General features: G+C 35.8%; 1 protein-coding gene across 14 annotated transcripts in view; it reads left to right on the top strand.

Annotated features, from left to right (window-relative positions):
• The window catches only part of GULP1 (GULP PTB domain containing engulfment adaptor 1), a 271,761-nt gene that overhangs the window by 166,898 nt on the left and 87,119 nt on the right, over window positions 1–17,744 (top strand). For all 14 annotated transcript variants that reach the window (XM_040475605.1, XM_040475611.1, XM_040475604.1 and 11 more), the window contains 2 exons: window positions 4,877–4,948; window positions 11,637–11,698. In XM_040475605.1, coding sequence (XP_040331539.1) covers window positions 4,921–4,948; window positions 11,637–11,698 — 90 coding nt within the window. In that variant the 5' untranslated portion in view covers window positions 4,877–4,920. The remainder of the gene's footprint in view (window positions 1–4,876; window positions 4,949–11,636; window positions 11,699–17,744) is intronic.

Below are 17,744 nucleotides of genomic sequence, written 5' to 3' on the forward strand. Positions count from 1 at the left end.
AGAATTATTGTTTCATACATTTTTGTCTCATTTTTTAGGTGTTGTAGATGGTAAGATAAATATAGCCTGTTACTCCATCTTGGTTAGAAGTAGAAGTGTGTAAATAAGTCTATAGAGCTTTCTTTAACATATGGGAAGGTGGCAACATACATTTCTGAGGAAGGTTTGGATTAGTCATTGAATGGTAATGACTCTGTTTTGACATATACCATTAAAGAAATTAGTGTAAGTTCTCATATCATACCATATAGTATTATTAATCCCAAAGGGTTTTCTGTATGTATAAAGAAAGGATTATAAAAAGTATAGCCCCAAGAGACACATGCAGAGACACACGCTCTCCAGTATTCAATCCTGGAGAGTATGAAAGTAAATGAGGATTCTCACATACAACTCATGGCCATGCACATTGTTCCAGCCTCTGTTTTTGTTTTTTAATTGAACAACTATTTTATGTTTAATTAAAAATAATAGAAAATCTAAATAGTAACACTTTAGACCTAGTATAACTTTTACTGTGGGATGCTATTTTTTTTGGAAAAAATTATAAAAGTTATTTATGTCAGCTATTCTTTCTGAATATTATTTAGCTAGAATTTAGAAATAATTATTTACTGAGAAGGTAATAGTGCATCCATGTATAAGTAGCCATTGAAGCAATGTTTATCAAAAGTTTGTCCAAAAACAAAGATTTATATCATGCTGTAAACTGAAACAAAGTAGTTTATACAAAACTTATATTTCTTAAACTTAAAATGGTAAATCGATAACAATATATATCTTACTACTTCAGCTATAAAATACATTAAAACATGTTATTAATACATTGAACATGAATATGGTGTATTGAATGCCAACTTAGTTAGCATTATGCACTGTGCTCTACACATGGGCATAGTGAACAAACCCACCATGCTTATTCTCTAGTGGGGAATAAAGAACTGCTTTACAAAGAAGAGTAGAGTGGCTAGGGTCAAATAAATATGCTAAAAAGGAATTGGAAAGTGGGGTGCCTGGATGGCTCAGTCAGTTAAGCGTCCAACTTCGGCTCAGGTCATGATCTCACGGCCCAGAGTTTGAGCCCCGTGTCGGGCTCTGTGCTGACAGCTCAGAGCCTGGAGCCTGTTTCAGTTTCTGTGTCTCCCTCTCTCTCTGACCCTCCTCCATTCACGCTCTGTCTCTCTTTGTCTCAAAAATAAATAAACATTAAAAAAAATTAAAAAGTAGTTGGAAAATGAAATTATACTTTTTATTTGCATGATAAGAACAGCCTATCTGATATTCACTGACATTTATATCTGTGTTTGGAAAACAGCCGAAAATCCTTCTGGTGTTCTGGAGTCATAGAATTGTAGTGTCATTTTATCCTCTATTTATTTGGCCTGTTGAACCTTATATAGTCATGTTAAGGTTTTTGTTGTTGTTATTGTTGTTGCTGTTGTTTTTTCCTGTCTGTATGTCTCCAGAGACTTTATATTATAATCTTAATTTAAAATACACACAGTTTGGGGTGCTTAGGTGGCTCAGTCAGTTGAGTGTTTGACTCTTAATTTCAGCTCAGGTCAATGGTCCCAGGGTCAGGGATCAAGCTCCCTGTAGGGCTTCGTGCTGAGCATGGAGCCTGCTTAAGATTTTCTCCCTCCTTGTGCCCCTCTCCCCTATGCTCGCTCTGTCTTGAAAGAAAAATAAATAAATAAGCACGATTTTATGAAATTTAAAATTATATGGTATTAAACTCCATCTTTTTTTTTTCTTTTTTTTTTGAGAGAGACATAAAGAGTGTGAGCCGGGAGGGGCAGGGAAAGACAGAGACAGAGAATCCTGAGTAGGCTTTGCGTGATTAGAGCAGAGCCCAAAGTGGGGCTTGAACTCATGAAACTGGGAGATCATGACCTGAGCCTAAATCCAACAGTTGGACTCTTAACCTACTGAGCCACCAGGCACCCCTTTATCTCCATCTTTATATTTCACAATCTGCTATTGTGAACAATGTCTGCTTGAGACATACTGAATTTGCTCTACTGATTAATAAACTCCATGGTAATTTTGTGTATTTTTCCAGAAAATCTAATCTTACATTCAGATACATTATGTATCTTTTCTGCTAGTTTTTGATTTTCATTTATTCCTCCAGGATACGATCAATCAATAACCATGTCTGTTAGTTTCTAGATGAAAAGTAACTTTTGGGAGGATACAGAATATATTTTGTCCTAATGTATCCCCTTGTATACCTTGCTGAATGCCTGGCACTGGTGATTAATAAATGATTTCCAAATGAATGAATAAATTAATTGTAATAAATAAAGTCATTTCAATCATGACTTTTCCAATAATAATATCTTTTATATTATACAAAAGAAACCATATTATATTGCTAGTATAAATGACTTAATCATTTTGGTGTTTTAGTTTATAAAATATATTCTCTACCTATCTTGTATTAATGGCATATCATGAAAAAGTGAATAAAGTATGAGGTCAGTACGACAGTGATATTATTGTGTCATTATCTAAGTGTGCAAAACAGTACCTAGTGATAATATTTTATAATTCTGTTAACTTTTAATTCTTTGGGAGCAGATAAGCCAGAACAGAGATAGTAGTAATTTCACCGTAAAAATGACTTTATAAAGATTAATTTCTCTGTTGTGTTTTTAAAAAAAATTTTTTTAAACGTTTATTTATTTTTTTGGGACAGAGAGAGACAGAGCATGAACGGGGGAGGGGCAGAGAGAGAGGGAGACACAGAATCAGAGAGAGGGAGACACAGAATCAGAAACAGGCTCCAGGCTCTGAGCCATCAGCCCAGAGCCCGACGCGGGGCTTGAACTCACGGACCGCGAGATCGTGACCTGGCTGAAGTCGGACGCTTAACCGACTGCGCCACCCAGGCGCCCCTCTCTGTTGTGTTTTATTGCTTTGTAGACTTAATGGTGAGAGTTATGGATGAAATGTTGGTATCCAGCCCCCCCCCCCCAATTCACATGTTGAAATACTAACCCCCAAAGTGGTATTTGGAGATGGGGACTTTGGGACCTAATTAGGTTTAGATGAGAGCATATGCATGAAGCCCCCATGATGGGATCAGTGTCTTCATAAAAAGAGAAGACAACAAGAGCTCCCTCTCTCTCCGCCATGTGAGGACACAGCCAGAAGCTATCGGTCCATATACAAGCCAGGAAGAGGGCCCTCACTAGAACCTCACCTTGCTGGCATCCTGATTTCCAACCTCCGGCCTCCAATATTGCAAGTTAAAAATTTCTGTAGTTTAAGTGTTGCAGTTCCAGAATTTTGTTATGGCAGTCCAAGCTGACTAGGACAGAAGCTGATCCTGAGAAGTAGGAAGCTGTTATAACAAAAAACCAAAAATGTGGATGCAGCTTTGGAACTGGGTGATGGGTAAAAGCTGGAAGTGTTTTGAGGTACATGCTGAAAGAAGTGGAGATTGCTGTGAAGGTACTGCTCAAGGCAGTTCTGGTGAGGGTTCAGAAAGAAAAGAGGAGACCAAAGCCTCCATCTTCTTAGAGAATACATAAATAATCATGAACAGAATGTTGGTAGACATATGGATGGTAAAGGACATTCTGTTGAGGTCTCAGATGGAAATATAGGACGTGTTATTGAACAATGGAGAAAAGGTGATTCTTGTTATAAAGTGGGCAAAGAACTTGCCTGAATTGTATTTGTGTTTTAGTATTTTGTGGAGGGTAGAACTTGTAATTGATGAAATTGGATATTTGGCTGAGAAAATTTCTAAGCAAAGTGTTGAACAGTGGCTTGGTTCCTTCTAACTGATTATAGTAAAATGTGAGAAGAAAAAAATGAATTGAAAAAGGAATTGTTAAACTAAAAAGAAACAGTACTTATAGATTTGGAACATTCTCAGCTTATCCATATAGCAGAGAATACTAAGGATGTGGCCAAACAACCCTCTGCCAGTTTCAACTAAAGGGATGGAGATGGGATGAAATGAAGGAAGGCTTTTGGACTTCTTAGTTCCCACAGGACTGGAACATAGTTATTTTGCTGTGTACGTGAAGTGTTCTTCAAGACTAGGGATAAATTATTCCAAAGGCAAAATCAGAGATCATCACTTGTGCCTCCTTGCTTTCAAAGTGGGATAGGGTGCCATCATCTTCGTTTGAATCAGACAGCAGTGCCCAGAGCATCATGGGGTGTAGGGCCACCTAGCAGAGCCTAGTTGGAGAGGGACATGACTGCCACTGTCATAATCAAAGACTTCTGTTTGTTCAGTACTGTTAATAACCCCAAACTGTATCACACTTCTTACCTATAAGGTAAGAGAAAAGTATTAATCTTCTTTCTCCTTAAATTTGCAGATAAATATAATTAATGGTAGATGTATAATAGGCAAAAGACAAGAAGATTAGGGAACTTGGGAGGAAATTTATTGGAGATATTGTTCTTATCTGCTGTGCCACCCATAATATTGAGTACTTATGTTTATTCTTATTTATTCTTATGAATAAATTTATATTTATTCAGTGTCTCGTGGGGAATTCCAGAGTACTGTTTATAAATATTTTTAAAAAATTTTAAAGACTTTGTGATTAAAATGCATTTCGGGGCGCCTGGGTGGCTCAGTCGGTTAAGCGTCCGACTTCGGCTCAGGTCATGATCTCGCGGTCCGTGGGTTCCAGCCCCGCGTCGGGCTCTGTGCTGACATCTCAGAGCCTGGAGCCTGTTTCAGATTCTGTGTCTCCCTCTCTCTCTGCCCCTCCCCTGCTCATGCTGTGTCTCTCTCTGTCTCAAAAATAAATAAAACATTAAAAAAAATTTTTTTAAATGCATTTCCATAAAAGAGGTTCGTCAATGTTTCTTTTTGCTTGAATATATATATATTTTTTTATAGGATATCAAGTGTGATTGAACTCAACGTCTGTTTGGCTGATCATCATGAATCGTGCTTTTAGCAGAAAGAAAGGTAAGTGTTCACATTTAAAGGACCTGGGGGTCAATTCAATATTACTATGAAAATCATAGTAATGATTTTCTAGTAATAGTATTTACTATTAACTGATGTAAAGGAATCAGTTTTTCGTATTATCAAATCACATGGTTCAGGAATGAGGTTAGAATAGAGTAACACACATCTGCAAACATTGCTAATTAACCTTCTTGGGTTATCACCCTGATGAAAGAGTGGATTTGTTTAATACGTTTAATTCAAAATACACTTATGACAGTGTGTTCTCTGGCAATTTTATTCTGTGGTGTGAAATTGAAAAAAATAAAGTGATCTCAAACTAGTCCTACTAGATAGCATAGCTGTATAATACTAAATTCCCTGGACTTAATAAAAATTTACCATGATTTAATTTTTTAATGCTTATTTATTTTTGAGAAAGAGAGAGAGAGAGAGAGAGAGAGAGAGAGAGAGAGAGAGAGAGACAGTGTGGAAATGGTGGAGGGGCTGAGAGAGGGAGACACAAAATCTGAAGCAGACTCCAGGCTCTGAGCTGTCAGTATAGAGCCTGACGCTGTGGGGCTCGAACTCACGAACTATGAGACTGTGATCTGAGCCGAAGTTAGATGCTCCATTGACGGAGTCACCCAGGCACCCCAAATTTACCATGGTTTAAATTCATGCTTCTGCATGTCTGCACATGCTTCACTCTTTATTGAATAACATGTGAGGCTTGATGGTAGGTAAATTGATAACAATGAGGCTAAAATAACTTTGTTATTAATTTTCAGGCAGGGATTTAAAATAAATATAAATGTAGTATATCATAATTATCAGCATAGGAATGAAAGAAGCAGCTAGTTAAATGCGGTTTTTTTAAGGGGCAGGAAAACATGGCATTTGACGAATGTTTCATGATGCAAAATTTGATAGTTTTACGTAGTTCAGTGAAGTTAAAAGAATGTATCCTTGTCTTTTTGTAAGGAGCTGTCTGGTGCTGGACACAAGGCTCTGCCCTATTTAATATGCTATCAGTGAATTGAGAGAGAATAATTAAATAGTCATACTCAAGTTCATAAGTGATTGAAAGCAGAAATACATGAACTGATGTGGTAGAATTACAGATATGTGGGGCTGAAATGACCAGTTGGGTCATATTCCACACTATAAACTTAATAAGATCATGTAAATTGCCAAACGTGGGTCCAGAAAATCGAACACTTTCATTTTTACTTATATACTGTTATTATTTGGAAGATGCACCTTAAATCTGTGTGGGTAAAAAAATGACTGAAGAATTAAGTCAACAGCGTGTATGAAAGGTTCTAGTTAATTTTCTAATGTATGAAGAATGGACAGTCCAGAACCACGAAGTAGATTGTTCTCTTCCATTCCATGAAGTCTGGCATAGTGTGTTCTCTCTTTAAAGGACTGATTGACACATTGTGACATGCACAGATGAGAAAGGCTGGGGTGACTTCAGGGCTTTCAACCTAGAATAGGAAGTATGGCTGAGAACCCTTGGTGTGGTCTTTCAGTGTTTGGAGGACTGTCATGTGGTCATGGGACTAAGTTTAATACAGATCATATGAGTACAAATTACAAGGTCATTGATATAATGCAGGAAAAAATTCCAACAAAGTTGTGCAAACATCATAGAATTGCTTGAAGTACAAACTTTTTTTTTTTTGTTTTGGAAGTGAGAAGTGTTCAAACATTTGGCTGTGGTACAGAGGATTGATGTATTCAGTAGGGATTTAGGTAATGTGAACTTTCAGGCACTTTTCAACCCTGGGAAACTGGGAATTTATTATTTTGATTATTTTTCTGAATAAGGGGAAGGCAAAATAATATTTATTATGGTCTGAAGCTTGCATCAGATTTAAAACATACACTGGAAGTAAAATAATGTTTCATTTTTAATTATTTTACTAGCAAAAAAAAGAATCTGGAAATAATCCTATGATACATATAAGTATTTTTAATGAAGTAATAAAAATCTTACATCACAACTGGTCACTTTAATATTATCTTTTTTTTATTTTTTAAATGTTTATTTACTTTGAGAGAGAGACAGAGACAGAGACAGAGAGACAGAGACAGAGAGAGAGAGTGCATGAGGCAGGGTAGAGGCAGAGAGGGAGGAAGACACAGAATCTGAAGCAGGCTTCAGGCTCCAAGCTATCAGCACTGAGCCAGACGTGGGGCTCGAACCCACGAACTGCGAGATCATGACCCAAGCTGAAGTCGGACGCTTAACCGACTGAGCCACCCAGGCACCCCTTTATTATCTTATTTTTAATGTTTATTTTTGAGAGAGAGACAGAGTGCGAGTGAGGGAGGGGCAGGGAGAAAGGGAAACACAGAATCTAAAGCAGCCTTCAGGCTCTGAGCTGTCAGCACAGTGGGCTTGAACCCACGAACCGCGAGATCGTGACCTGAGCCCAAGTCAGACGCTTAACTGACTGAGCACCCAGTCACCCCCATATTATCTTATTTTTAAAAAACATTTCTAGGTGCGCCTGGGTGGCTCAGTCAGTTAAGCAGCCGACTTCAGCTCAGGTCATGATCTCATGGTCCGTGAGTTCGAGCCCCGCGTTGGGCTCTGTGCTGCCAGCTCAGAGCCTGGAGCCTGTTTCAGATTCTGTGTCTCCCTCTCTCTCTGCCCCTCCCCTGTTCATGCTCTGTCTCTCTCTGTCTCAAAAATAAATAAACGTTAAAAAAAAGAAAATCACTTCTAGACTCTTTTTATTTGCTTACATTTCCTTTTCCCATGGTTTTAAAGTTGAAACTCCCTATTTCTAATTTCTCTTTAGTTGAAGAGGATTTTGGAGTTTTTCATAGAGAAATCCCAAGTAACCAGCAATAGTATATTTGTTTCATTTGACGACAGTGGAAATATAGCCATGGGGAAAACTGGACTGATTTAGAGAATCAGGAAAGAGAAGCATTTGTTCTTTCCTGCTTTGCCTCATTCTCTTTAAAACGTTTCTTTTTTTTTCCCCTCCAAGTTTAATGACTAAATTTCCTTATCAGGAAATTACTGATCAATATTTTACTCTAATTCCAAGTTAGAATTGATACCAGAAGTTCTACCTACTTACTAATCAATTCTGACTCTCACTTAGTGAGGTTGTTAAAGGAAGAATTCTTAGAGCCTCTGCTGCTAGTTTCAACCAATAGCACTATTTGGTTGAATTTTAATTTGAGTTGGAAAAATTGAATTTTATGAGAGAAGTCCTACATCTTGACAATCGGGAGCTGTAATTGTACCCCTAGAGAATATATTATTCAGTCATATTTCCAATAACTAACATCAGCACACACTGTATATTCTACTTAAAGTTTCAATCAGTAAAAACTCATCTCTTCTTTCATAATTGTCCAATTTACTTGGTTATCACATGCAACCTTACTAAATTGCCCTGTACCTCAGAAGCCTGTGGAAAACAGATCATCTTAAATTCAAACATATATTTTTTTCTTGTTATCAACCTTTCCAATTAGTATGTTGTCTGGTATTCTTTGGTTGAATTACCGGTGACTTCACTGATTTTCCTTGTAAATGCTCTCTCTAATGCTACAGATTCTAAAAAAGAGTGAATGTATTAGACTTGCATCATTGTGGACTATTTTGAAGAGATCTATAAAAATTAGTCTAACCTTATAATCATTGATTATTGAATGAATGTATTTGTTCTATAGCTCCTTTCTTATTCTAGCTTTCTCTTTGACTTTTTACAATCCTATAATAAATTCATTACATCAGAAATGAATATTTTAGTAAGAAAACATAAAATATTGAATGTGAATGCATGTGATTAAATAATTCAACCAGATGCTCTTTATTTTCTTTATCAGTTGACAAACTGATGAGTAGATCTAATCATAGCATCGCAGTTAAAATTTAATATTTAAGTATGATTTCCCTTTTTTAACCCATTCACATGCAGGCATTCACCCAACACCATTTTGTTTTAAATTTGATATACTAAGGGCACCTAGGTGCCTCAGTCAGTTAAGCTTCCAACTCTTGATTTCGGTTCAGGTCATGATCTGAGCTCAGGGTTCATGAGTTCGAGCCCTGCGTTGTTGGGCTCTGTGCTGACAACGTGGAGCCTGCTTTAGATTCTCTCTCTCTTTCTCTCTCTCTACCCCTCCTCTGCTTACATTCTCTCTCCCAAAATAAATAAATAAACTTAAAAAAATAAATTTGGGGCGCCTGGGTGGTGCAGTCGGTTAAGCGTCCGACTTCAGCCAGGTCCGCGGTCCGTTGAGTTCGAACCCCGCATCGGGCTCTGGGCTGATGGCTCAGAGCCTGGAGCCTGTTTCCGATTCTGTGTCTCCCTCCCTCTCTGCCCCTCCCTCATTCATGCTCTGTCTCTCTCTGTCCCAAAAATAAATAAACGTTGAAAAAATAAATAAATAAATAAATAAATAAATAAATAAATAAATAAATTTGATATACCCAAAGTAGATGCTTTCAATATGCTAAGCTCTGGTGATACAGTAATAATGAACTTCCTGCATCGTACTTGATGAGCTCTTATCTAAGTGCATTTTGAACACAGATTTATTGACCTAGCAGTCAGGGTGGTTTGATACTTGCCAAGTATTTTGAAATGTTGGCATTTCATTTATGTGACTGTTTACTCTTGAGTTAGTGATTACAGTTTAATTTCAAGGAAGGGGGCACATTCCGGAGTGTCTGTGTTCCTGTTTCTGTACCAGTTCCATATATCTAATTGCTCCTATCGGCATAGATAGATAGTGACCGGGAACCATCATCTGTACTCACTCTTCAAGGTCAGTCACATCTAAATGAATTAATATAAAGAGTTTTATTCTGTTAGTTTTTCCTTCTGCCAAAGTATAAATTAGGATGACTAAGGATGTGTTTTAGAAATCTTTCAGGTGTTATAAGTATACTGCCTGTACTAGAGGTATGTAATGAACAACCACTAAACCATCATTTCGTGACGATGTGGATGTAGATTTTTTGTCATTGTGACAACTGCGGCTTCTCCACTGGTAATTTAACACTGTGAATATTTTAGTCTGTCATCAGTAACAGCTGGATGTAACTACCCTTTTTCTAGGTCACTGCAATACAAGACTAGAATGGAAGTAGTATCATCAGTTTTCAAATAATAGTAGCTTATAGGAGAAAGCAATTATCCCTCTGCCTCAGGATTGGAATGGACCATTATATTCAGATTTAGACTTTATATACTTCTGAGCAGTGTCATGTATCTTAGAAAAGGAGACATGAGAATAATTGAGTTAAGGGGTTACAAAAAGAAATTAGATTTTTTTTTTAGGTTTCCTAAAGGCAGATCTTTGTTTTTATTATCTTGATGTTTTTATTGTTCTGGTGTATAGCATTGTGATTAATTTCTTTTAATATACAAGTGCAATATAGTATCCCAAATCTAAGTACAAATTATTCTTGAATTAATCATTTCACCATTTAGTAACAGTCATAAAGAGAAAACTGTAATTAAAATGAAAATCCTTATAGGAAATAAAAATTTTCTATGTTAATACAATGTCGATATGCTTTTTTGAAGCTTAGAATGTGTTGCTTCTCAACATACTTCACCCATGCACAACTATCACATATCTGCTTCAGTAGTCAGAAATAGCCCTAAGGTGCACCATGAGCTTGGGATTTTATTGATCCCTCATGTTTTGTCTCAGAAGTTCTTGTGAACATTGTACCCCATAAACATGTTTAATTTAAATATAGTGCATTATTTTCCAAATGGTATAAAGTAATTGACATTCCGGAAAGATAGGCCTTTTTCTCTTTGTCCTCACAATCCCCCAGTTTGAGAAGAACACATTAAAGATACCAAACTAGTTTCTGTTAACATCATTTTCAAATGTTCTGAATTGAATGTTAAAAATACTTCATTAGTAATCTATTTCTTTTCAGTACGTACTTATTTACTATTTTTCGTGGTGAAATACATCTTTCATTCTATTCTGTTCATAATATTGATTCTAAACGTTTTAATTCTGTGAGGAGTAAAATACAAAACTCTACTAAAGGAGACAATGGTTTTTGAAGATTGAGAAGTTTTACAACAAACAAATGCAATTTCGAAAATGTAGTCAAATATGATTAGTTTAACATTTTTTTGCTTTTTCTTCACTTATACAGTCCCCAAAATATTTTGGAAGATATGTGGAATATGTAAATACAATCCAAAATTGAATGAAAAATATTTTTCTATTTCTAACAATAATATGCAATACAAATTATTTTCAATATGTTTTATTCTTTTAGTCACTTTGTTTTTAATATTCTCAAACTAAGCTAAGGACTATTTGAAAGGTTGAAGATTTATTGATTAGGGAACTTTTAAAAAAACTGTTAATCACGAGAGTATAAAAGGAAATGAGAAAGATATCACATAATCACATAATTGATGTAACTACTTGTAGTTCACTGAGTTGTTACTTTTTAAACGGTCTTTTAAATCAAGCCTATAGCTTATTATGGTCTTTTTATCCCAAGTTTGTTTACACTTTCCAGCTACATTGTTTTTATATCTGACTAGTTATTCTTTCTCAATTTAGCAAAAGAATCATGATTTAGAATTGCTCCCACCCATATCACACTCCTTACATATGCTAATGAATGAATATGACACCCTTAGAACGTATAATTTAATTTAACACTGTGTGTTCTTCATTGCAGACAAAACATGGATGCATACGCCTGAAGCTTTATCAAAACATTACATTCCCTATAATGCAAAGGTAAAATAGTTTATATGATATTATTGAATTTATTTTTTGTTATATTATTATTATTAAATTCATGGTCAGTCTTAGAAAGATTGCTTATGCACTGGCATTTCCTAGTAGATGATCCCTGAAAAAAAACTGCATAAATAATTTTGTAATGGATAGTATGGGAAATGATTTTTCTCTCCAAATAAGTTAATTCTTTTTTTTCCCTGTCACTCCAAGTAAGGGATTATTATTATTAAAAAAAATTTTTTTAATGTTTATTTTTGAGAGAGAAAGAGAAAGAGAGAGAGAGACAGAGAGAGCACAAGGAGGGAAGGGCAGAGAGAGGGAGACAGAATCTGTAGCAGGCTCCAGGCTCTGAGCTGACAGCACAGAGCCTGACCCGGGGATCGAACCCATGAACGGTGAGATCATGACCTTAGGCAAAGTTGGATGCTTAACTGACTGAGCCACCCCGGTGCCCCCAAATATGTGATTATTTTATTTAATTATAAAGAGTATTCTTTATAATTTCTGTCAGTCATGTATGTATTTTCTTCACATGATTTTGGCTATCATTGAAATTAATTTGTAATATCATGGCCTATAGGAAATAAAACAACCAACAAATTAGCATCCTTTAAAAGCACTTTAATGTTGAATTACACAGCAGAATATAAAAAACTAACGTGATAATGAGAGAAATGAGCTACAATTTTAATGAATTCAATTATCATTCAAAACAAGAAAGACGAAACTTAAACTATTAAGAAAACAGAAAAAGAGCACATTATTTTACTTTTTCGTTTAGTTTTCTTCATTTTAATAGAGAAATAGAAACAATCTATGCCCCATATCTTTAAAGATTTGATTCATTGTCAATGTTGGAAAAGTGGACAAATAAACAAATGCACTTTGCGAAAATATCTTTACAAGATAGGTGTTATTTTAGAAATAGGGAGCACAAAACCTAAAATAAGATTTCAGAGAAATCTGAGTCTAAACCTGTAAGATACAGGAGAGAAAGTTGCATTGGGAACATGCAAGTGGGTCTGACTTAAACAACTGACCTTTGGACACAGTATGGGGAAAACAGAAAATGATAATGTTATTTTTATAAGGGAACTTAAGGATTTATGGATTAGTAAACTACATATGTATAATGAGAAGAGGTATGAGGAATTATTTTAGGAATAATTTTAGAAAAAACATTTATTGAACAGAAAGTCAATGCTATTTAATAGAGAACCTCTTGAGTGCTAGTCTGAGTCTGAATCACAGGAAGGTGCATTACAAGGCCATCTAGAGGCCTGTCCAGAGCGGTTGCTCAACAGTGAGATTTGTAGTACAGCAACTCAATTTTTTCTTGCTGACTTCATAGCAAAGAAATGCTCTAAAATATTTTTGGTGTAAAACTAATATACTTGAAATCATTGCAATGCTTAGGAATTTCCCTGTAATGTTACCCTGAAGATGAATAGCCATGATTTAGTATGAAAAGTTTAGTTAGCTGAATGAGAAAAATTTAGTTAATATTATCTCTCTTCCACAGATATTTCTCATATTAACTATTGAGAAACTATATGAAAAGTATAGAGAAAAAAATTAATCCTGAAGACCACTATTATTTTAAAATGCATGCTCAATATCTTGATCATACTAGAGTCATATCTTTAAAGTAAAATCACCACATATTATTGTTTTTATATATATCTCAGTTTGAAAGACTGGTTTGTAAAGCGTTAAAAGATTCTAATTAGAACTACCCTTAACCTTAACTGCAGTATGAACAGTGGAGATCTGCTTGTCTACATCGAAAAATTGCATGTGCTAATTCACAGGTGCATAACAAGTATAAGGCATTCCACATGCAGTAGAGGGAGGGGACAGGAACATCTTTCCAGACTGGGGTCAGTAAATTATAAGAATTTTCTCCATTCTAATATGGCCTCTTGAGTAATAATAAATGTCATGTATACCAAGTAGTGTTAAAACTATTTGGAGAACATTATTTTTTTCTACATTCCTTTTTTGTTTTTTTGTGGGACATTTAAAATTCATCATTAGTATTTATTTTTGAACATTTTCTGTATTTCTTTAGTATACATGCCATTTGAAAACCAAATCCATGTCCATAGGAAGTACCTTAGCACAACAACAACAACAACAAATGCAGACTCTTGGGGTGCTTGGCTGGCTGGGTTCATAGAGCATGAGACTCTTGATCTCAGGGTTGTGAGTTCAAGCCTCATGTTGGGTACAAAATCTGCTTAAAAACACACACAACAAAAAATAGTAATAAAAAAAGAAACAACAACAACAAAGTAAAATAAATACCAAAGGTTAATAAATATATGAAAAAGATATAAATAAATCAAATAATCAAATAATCAAATAAATACTTATAATCAAATAAATTATAATCAAATAAATACTTAAAAAAATACAGACTTTAGAACTCAAAAAAATACACTCTAGAATTAGATTGACTTAGTGTATATCCTGAGTCCGACACTTGTTAGCAATCAGTTTTTGGGCAAATAACCTAATCTGTCTGTGTCTACAGTTATTCATGTGGAATAGGGATAATAATAATTTCTCAGTTGAGTTATTATAGACATAAATTATTAGGTAAGTATTTAAAGGATAACTGGAATAAAAGAACTACTTAATAAATGTGGCAATCACTACCTTACCTTTCATTTTTCACAAGACTTAACCAAAATGCCTATTTTATAATAGGTGTTCAATATATATGTATTTGATGAATTAATGCATAATAATATTTCCAACATAGTTAATTTCAGTGAGCCCTAATACATGTGAGGTACATGATCTCATTTAGTATTTGCCATGATTCAGTATGGTGATTATTAATCTCTGCATCAGAGAAAACTTTATACATTATGTAAGAGAAAACTAAGGCTGAAAACTAAGGCTGAAAGATTAAGTAATTTGCCTATTGCCAGAAAGCTAGTAAGACAGAGCCAGAGTGGAAAACTGAAGTCGATAAGACTTCAAAGATTTGCTGGGGCTTTTTTATTTTTTTAAATTTTTTTAATGTTTATTTGTTTTTGAGAGAGAAAGAGAGAGAGAGTGTGTGAGCAGGGGAAGGGAAGGGGCAGAGAGAGGGAGAGACACAGAAACTGAAGTGGGCTCCAGCTCTGTGCTGTCAGCACAGCCTGACGTGGGGCTTGAACTCACGAATTGTGAGATCATGACCTGAGCTGAAGTTGGACGCTTAACCGACCGAGCCACCCATTCTTTTTCTTTATATAAAATTCTATTTCAAAAATTCACATTTAATATTCAGAGTACATTTATTTTGGGTCATATGTGGATATAAAATAATAGTTATTTTCAAAAGTATTATTCTGTATAGGGCTCATTAATTTTTTTTTAATGAACAGCAACAGCATTAAGAATAGTTCACTGGGAATTCTGCATATTATCCTGTGTACTCTCTAGTTATGTTTTTCAAACTACAGGTTATGCTTTTTTTTATGAAAACAATTGGGTCGTGAGTTTAATGCATGGGATCATGGGTGGATCATGTATTTAAAGATGAAATAGAATAGAAGAGAAAAAAGATAAGACATTTCTAGAATGTATATGGTAAATATTAATTTGTTCCATAAAATTGTGGTTCATAGTCATAAGAGTATGAAAGCCACTGCCTTCAAACAGTAAACTGCCTTTGAATGGTACCAAAGCCTTCACCAGATTTAACTCATTCAAATCATAAAATAATAATAGGGGGAACTGCTTAAAAGAGCCATTAAATTTTTAATAAAGATGATACACATGTAAATTTAACCACATGTCCTCATTGAATATAGCATCTTAAAATTATTTCTGAATATGCATATACACATGGTAAAGTGATAGAGAAATAGAGTAAAATGTAATTACAAGTTCCCTGTGCACCCATTCATTCACAATGGCTTATCCATTTGAATGGAGTTCCTAATACATGCAAGGTCCTGATCTAGAAAAATAGAATTGGATTAGTCAACCAAAGAGATAAAATCCTGCTCTCCTGGGCTTTATATATAATAAGTAAAATAATATTACTTTTTCTGAGAAACACTTGATAACAAAATTATATCTTTATTTCTTAATACATTGATTATTGTATTATTTATGTTATTAATATAGAGTTAGTATTGTTTATATATTATATGGTGTATATATTAATATATATAGTATTTATTTATTTTGTTAGTTAATGTTTATTTTTGAGACAGAGTGTGAGTGGGGAGGGGCAGAGAGAGAGGGAGACACAGAATCTGAAGCAGGCTCCAGGCTCTGAGCTGTCAGCACACAGCCCATCGTGGGACTTGAACTCACAAACCATGAGATCATTATCTGAGCTGAAGTCGGATGCTTAACTGAATGAGCTACCCAGGTGCCCCTATTAAAATATATATTATGAACACAACATGTTATTTATTCATACAGTATTCATACTTACTCATACAGTACTGCAATGCAGAAAAATAAAGCAGGATATCGGGGATTGGGAGGAGTGGGAAAGAGGGAGAGGTGGTGCCGTGTTACACAGAATGGTCAGGGACGATCTCTGAGGAGTGCAAATGCCTTAGGGAAATGACAAAGCGAGACATGTGGCCACATGCCAGAAGAGCAGTCCGGACATGGCCAGCATTTGCAAGGTGGGAGCATGCTTGCCTGGTCAAAATCTTATCAGGGGTTGGGGTGGCTGGAATGCAGTAGAATGTTGTGGAAGGATGGGAAGCCCCAAAGGCACATGTAGAGTAGAGCAGGTGGGACAGTGGGTGCCTTGTAGTTCTTGCAGGGCCTTGGAGCCCTTGCCCAGGCAAGGAGAGTGATTGTGGCTTGAAGCTGAGTAGGACCTGAAGGAGGAAGGTGGTGGGCATTGGGGGATATTTTGAAGATAATGCTGATAGGGCCTATAGATGGATTGTGTAGGAGCTTTCTATTTCTGCTATAATTAGAACAGTAAGCAGAAATTTAAAAAAAATTTTTGATCACCCTTAAGGAAGGCCATAGGATTTTCCGTTCCTTCCAAATTTTGATGAGACTGCTGAACTATCTTTTCTATAAAGGTGAAATACTGGAAAACTTTTACTTTTTTTTTTTTTTTTCCAACGTTTTTATTTATTTTTGGGACAGAGAGAAACAGAGCATGAACGGGGGAGGGGCAGAGAGAGAGGGAGACACAGAATCGGAAACAGGCTCCAGGCTCTGAGCCATCAGCCCAGAGCCTGACGCGGGGCTCAAACCCACGGATCGTGAGATCGTGACCTGGCTGAAGTCGGACGCTTAACCGACTGCGCCACCCAGGCGCCCCGGAAAACTTTTACTTTAACAAACTTAATATTCTGTTGATGTGAAGTGGTCATTTTTCAAATGAAGAATTATGATGCTTCATAAAAGAACACTTATTTATTAAAAGTTTTATTCTAAAGAGTTAGCATGCCAGTTTGCACTATTTTTGAGTAGAGACCCAGCGTTCCTTCATTGTCTGTTTGCTGTGTTCCAAGTTTTAAAAGTGACTGAATCCAGGGGCACCTGGTGGCTTAGTCGGTTAAGCGTCCGGCTTTGGCTCAGGTCACTGTCTCATGGTTCATGAGTTCGAGCCCTGCGTCGGGCTCTGTGCTGACAGCTCATAGCCTGGATCCTACATTGGATTCTGTGTTTCCCTCTCTCGCTGCCTTCCCTCACTCACGCTCAGTCTCTCTCTTTAAAAAAAAATAATAATAATAATTAGAAAACAAATTTAAGAGTGAGTGAATCCAAAACAAATGGGAACGGGACTTTGACCTTAAAAACCTATGACTTCCCATGGGGAGAAAGAACGGGCACCAGAAACAAACAAACAAAAAAAAAGTTGGAAGAAAACTAAATAGATTATGACCAACAAGATAAAATATGAATGTCAAAGAGAAGTTTGAAGTGAAAGACAATGTTATATATCAACGATTTCTAGAGGTATCAGAGTTTCATATGTGAAACATGCAGTTTGCCATTAGGTGTGTTTGGTAAGAGAGAAGGCTTCACTGAGCTGTGACCCCCAGTATCTTCCTGACGA

Source organism: Herpailurus yagouaroundi, unplaced genomic scaffold (assembly GCF_014898765.1).
Source record: "Herpailurus yagouaroundi ecotype Mexico unplaced genomic scaffold, PumYag 140, whole genome shotgun sequence".
NCBI classification, from domain to species: domain Eukaryota; kingdom Metazoa; phylum Chordata; class Mammalia; order Carnivora; family Felidae; genus Herpailurus; species Herpailurus yagouaroundi.